General features: G+C 35.6%; 2 protein-coding genes across 2 annotated transcripts in view; one reads left to right on the top strand and one right to left on the bottom strand.

Annotated features, from left to right (window-relative positions):
* Nucleotides 1-1,577, top strand: part of LOC132179235 (alpha-glucosidase-like) — a 5,905-nt gene extending 4,328 nt beyond the window's left edge. The window contains exon 5 of the mRNA XM_059591905.1: nt 547-1,577. Within this exon, the coding sequence (XP_059447888.1) occupies nt 547-1,437 (891 nt within the window). The 3' untranslated portion in view covers nt 1,438-1,577. The remainder of the gene's footprint in view (nt 1-546) is intronic.
* The window catches only part of LOC132178595 (cullin-1-like), a 97,913-nt gene that overhangs the window by 74,895 nt on the left and 17,536 nt on the right, over nt 1-5,482 (bottom strand). The gene's annotated exons all lie outside the window — the stretch shown is intronic.

Below are 5,482 nucleotides of genomic sequence, written 5' to 3'. Positions count from 1 at the left end.
TAAAAAATATTGCAAAGATTTAGGCCTATGTATTTTTACAAATTTCGTTAAATCTTGACCAATACCTGAATCTTTACAATTTTTTATTTTATTTTTTTATAATAAAAAAATAGGAATATTTTGGTAGTTTTGACAAGAATTGACGGAAAATCCTAATGAAATGGGAACATTGCAAAAAATTGAAAGTTCGATACTTTAAATTGAGAGTTTTGAAACTTTGGTAGGACTAATTTCAAAACGAGTGGAAGTTAAGGGGAATTAAGTGAAATTTCCCATTTTATTTATTTGTTGATATTATAGGAATGTTACGCTTCCAAATCTCAATTATAATTGGTGGTTTAATTTCTGTGCGCGAGAGCGCACATGTTTGTTTGTCTTTTTGGTTTTTTGTCATTTGTTTAAAAAAAAATTTCAAAATCTTTACGAAGGCGCTGAGAAACAAAGTGATAATGAAGGAATCCTGAGTGCCTTTCTATACAGAATTAAGAAAAATTGGTGCTTATTTTCTGATAAAACATCTAATATCAGTATTTGATCTAAGTGCAGCTAGGGGCCTTTTATCCCTTTGCAAGAGATCACTCGGCGAAGTCTACTATTCGTCAAGAACTCTATCTATGGGATTCAGTTGCTGCAACAGCTAGGAAGGTGTTGGGGCTTCGCTACCAGCTTCTCCCCTACTTTTACACATTAATGTATGAAGCAAACCAGAGAGGATTCCCCATTGCAAGGCCCCTTTTCTTCTCGTTCCCTCAAGATATCAACACTTATGAAATCAATACACAATTTCTGATTGGTAAAGGCGTAATGGTCTCACCGGTGTTGAAGTCGGGAGCAGTTTCAGTCGATGCATACTTCCCTGCAGGAAACTGGTTTGACCTCTTCGACTACTCGAATTCGTTGAGTGTTAAATCAGGCAAGAATATCCGGCTTGACGCACCGCTTGATCATATAAACGTGCACGTTCGGGAAGGCAATATTTTGGCCTTGCAAGGGGCGGCAATGACAACACGAGCAGCTCGGAAGACTGCGTTTCAACTCTTGGTGGTGGTGAGCAATAGTGGTGATAGTGTTGGAGAAGTTTTCTTGGATGATGGAGAGGAAGTTGAGATGGGAGGAAAGGGAGGGAGGTGGAGCTTAGTGAGATTTTCTGGTGGAAAAGAAGGGGGAAATGTGTCAGTTAGTTCAAAGGTTGTGAATGGGGAGTTTGCTTTGAGTCAAAAATGGATCATAAATAAAGTGACTTTCATAGGGTTGGAGAAGGCTAAGAGATTTCAGGAATATGAAGTAGAATTTAGAAAGAGAACAAACTTGAAGGGAAAATCAGTTATAAAGGCAAGCTTGGACAGCTCTGGGCAGTTTGTTACCGTTGAGGTCTCAAAACTGTGGCTACCTATTGGACATGATTTCAAGTTGGAGCTGAAGCTTCCAAGGCAGTGATCAGTGAAGTCTAAAACGCCAGAAATTGTTGTAAGCAATAAATTGCCTACGAGCATTTGAATATTTTATTCCAATAAAAAACTGGCAATATGTATGTTTGTAATCAAGTTCAAATATGAATAACATTAACATGTTCTTAAGCCAAAAGAAAGAAGAAGGAAGGAAAGCTCAGATAAAGTCTTTTTAAGTGTCAAGTGAGCTTTGATCTCCGTAAGAGGTGTTCAATACGAGCTTAATTAGAATAATAATGGAGAGGTGAGAAGTGCTAAGTCACCGGAACAGGATTCTCTTCACTTCATTTGAATTTGATAAATATCCAGTTGGTTATATTAGACGGGTATTTTTGTCTTACCACTTTTTAAGTCACCTGATCCTCTACTTATTCTTTAAATTTTTATTTTGGTAGATTTGAAACATAATGTTCATTCTAAGAGCATGCTTGAGATTGTGTTTAAAAAATAGAACTTTTAAGTCAAAAAATACTTTTTGTCAAAAGCTTTATTTTTAAACTTTTGCCAAAAATGCATTTATGCTATTTTTAGGCTTTTTGAACCCTTAAAAGCGTTTTAATGTTTTTTTTTACCAAACTAGTATTTATTTATTTTTTATTTTTTTCAAACGAACTTTTTGAGTGTTAAACGCATTTTTAGGCCATTCAAACACACACCCAACAAATACAAAAGCTATCCGTCAAATAAATAACAGAAATGGCTATAAAAATATAGTAATGCCATTTTTATATGGGAAAAATATAAAAAAAGCCCTCCAAACTTTCAGCCATTTGCAATCTAGTCCCCCAAATGTTTAAAAGGTACTAAAGTAGCCCCCAAACTACCAAAATGTATCAAAAATGCCACTTATTTTTTTTTTATTCCTATAATACCCCTATTCTTTTAACAAATAAAACAATTGTAAAAAAAACCAAACAATTTTTTTTTTAAAAAAAAAAAAAAAAAAACAAATTTTTTTTTATTTTTAAAAAAAGGTACGGTTCTTGAGATATTCCAAAAAAAGAAGGTATTAAAGTAGCCCATCAAACTACCAAATTGATTTTACATTAATATGACATGAAGCAATTTGCAATTTATGTCAATTACAGCGACTAATTATTTAGTTATTCCAAAAAACATTTTTTTTTTTAGTATTTATTCACCCCTTGTTTTTTTTTTACAATTATTTTATTATTTTATTTGTTAAAAGAATAGGGGTATTATAAGAATATAAAAAATAAGTGGCATTTTTGATACATTTTGATAGTTTGGGAGTTATTTTAGTACCTTTTAAATATTATGGGGTTATATTGCAAACAACTGATGGTTTTGGAGGCTTTTTTTATATTTTGCCCTTTTTATATATATATTGAAAAATAAATGCAAAAGGGGAAACCTAAAATAAAAAAGGTTGGGTAACCACGACTGCAGTCATCCTCTGATTGGTGCTCAAATCTTTTAAATTAAAATTTGAAGTCTTGCAGTCAAATGATCAAAAACAGATATGGTTTTTTTTTTTTTTTTGTTCCTTTTGGGCCCTTTAACTTAACAAAAAGAAGCAGCCTAGCCACCCCAACAGGCTTGGGGTTTGCCGCCCAGCCACCCCCAGCAGCTGGGTGGCCACCCTTAAACCACCGATTTTTTTTTTTCCAAAATGATATTGTTTTGGGGGGCATTTTTTAAATTGATTTTTTTTTAAAAAAAAGGACATTTTAGTAACTTAACCATACCAAAACGACGTAGTTTTGAATTTTTCATCCTATTTGACCGTAATGACAAACCGAGTGGCCAACTTGCAACTGTTTGGTAGTTTGGGAGGATTACTTTATCACTTTTTGAATATTAGAGGAGAAATAATTGGTAGTTTGGGAGGGGGGTAAATTTTATTTTTTCCATTATGATACCATGTTAAATTACTATTTATCTCAAAAAGTTAACCGATAAAAACATCTAAATTTAATTATTTAATCGATACTTTAACAACTCATACAACAATCAAAGAAAATGAAGATTAAAAAAAAAAACAAGTAAAAATTGCAAGATTTGGTCCAGTAATGCAGCCACATGCTTAGCAACATATGAGATTCAAAATTTTGAAATCTTATTAGCAATGGATATTTATGATATATTAATTATTTCTCATTAACTAAGTTAATAAGAACTTAACATGCATATTGAAATATAATTAAATTATGTAGGATCAACTTTTCTTGGAAACCTCTCATCTTTGAAACCTCGTATCTCTAAGATATTCGGGTTGCCATGGGAGGAGGGAGACCCTCTCCCTCCCCCTTCACCTAAACTCCCATCTTCCTCCTCCCTCTCCTGCCCTTTTTAGGCTCCAATTGCCTCTTTGGAGATCTTATTTGTCTATTTTGAGATCTTATCCAATTTTTTTGGGCGATTTATCCTATTTCAATAGCTCCGTTATCTCTTCCTTCGCTTCAGATCATCTGGTCTTCACCTCCTCCAGCCATTCCCAGCACCACATCCGCCTCTTTTTTAGTTTTTGGATTTGAGTTTTTCAATCTAGATATGTATACTTCAGGAAGTTCCACTCCCATATGCGCATTCCACCTTACTCTTGGGCCTCTCTGCTTCCAGATATCACCAGCCACTCCTCCATCTGACCACCTTACTCCTGCAAGTAGATCTTACTGACAGACGTGTGTTCCACACATGGGTAGCTCTCCTCCACATGTGACGCCTCCTTTCCTAGTTTCCTCCCATCTGCCACTTTCCACCTTTGTGGTGGGTTTCTTAAGGTCGTTTTCTGCCTCCCGCCCACACCAATGTTGCTATTGTTTATTTTATTTTTTTGCTTTCTTGTTGTCTATCTCTCCTTCTGTTTCTTTGTTTCTGATGTAGTTGTTACTAAACAGGCATTCAAGTAGGGTTGAAGGTTATTTATGTCTCCCACTTTAGGGGTTAAATAGGGTTGAAGGGTCGCGTGACGGTCATGTCCCTGCCTGTGCTTTGTTTAACCGCCTTTACCGGCGGTCAAAATTTTTGGTGTTCGTGCCAAGAATGCATAAGATTGGGTCATTCATTTAATGCATTCCCCCCCTCCCCTCCCTTATTTTTTTTTTTTTGGTTTACTCTATTTTTGGGCTTATTGTTGAGTTGTCCAAACCTCATTTGTTGTTTTTTTTTTTATTTATTTATTTTTTTTTATTGTAATCGTTGTTTTATGTACTTTTTTAAATATAAAAAGCGATATAATAGAATTTGTATTTGTGAAAAACATGTAATTCTTAGAAAGAAATAGGTGGATGTGTTGGATATTTTTGTCAAATATGTAATTAGCTTATTTCAGTGATCAAAACCTTGCAATTGCATCCCACATGTAACTTGGCCACTTTAGGAGCACTTTACAACATTTCCAAGAGAGGGCCGGTAAGAGTGGCCGTTCGGACGTGTTGCAGGATGAAGACTTCCAGTACTAATTCCAAAGAGCTCCATTTGCTAGCCGTTCGAATGGTGAGTCCAAGAAATCTTCCAGTACTAATTCCAGAGAGCTCCATTCGCTGGGCGTTTGCAGGCCCATTTGAGAAAAAGTTCAAAGCCGCTTTTGACCTAGCAAACGTCCCAATTTGAAGATGCTCATTGGAGGAAAAGTTATAGATCTTGGAAAGATATTCCAGAGCCATTGAGTTGGCATCATTTGGAGTTCGGATCAAGAAGTTATGGCCAAAATACCCGAACTGGTTTTGGTTCCCCAAATGACTTTTTTCAGCTTATGACAAGTTTGCCCTTTCTCTTTGTATATAGAGAAAATGATGCTCATTTGGGTAGGTTGGACCTCCAAGCACGAAAATTAGAAGGAAGAGTCTCTAGAGGAGGTTGATTACTCCTCAAGTGGGATTGGGTTGGAAGTCATCATTGCTTTCCCTCTCTTGATGGTTGTGAAGCTTTCTTTCATGCTACACCATTGTTACACCAAGTGGAGTTCCTAAAAAGCTTGGAGCTTTCCACCACTTGGGGTTGCTGATTGGCGTGTTGCCTTTGGCATGTTGCCTTGCTCGTTCATCTACACAAAGTTTACTGCTATGGAT

The sequence above is a fragment of the Corylus avellana genome, chromosome ca4, assembly GCF_901000735.1.
Source record: "Corylus avellana chromosome ca4, CavTom2PMs-1.0".
Classification (NCBI taxonomy): domain Eukaryota; kingdom Viridiplantae; phylum Streptophyta; class Magnoliopsida; order Fagales; family Betulaceae; genus Corylus; species Corylus avellana.
Note: the sequence above shows the minus strand (reverse complement) of the source record. Positions and strands in the feature narration are given on the sequence as shown.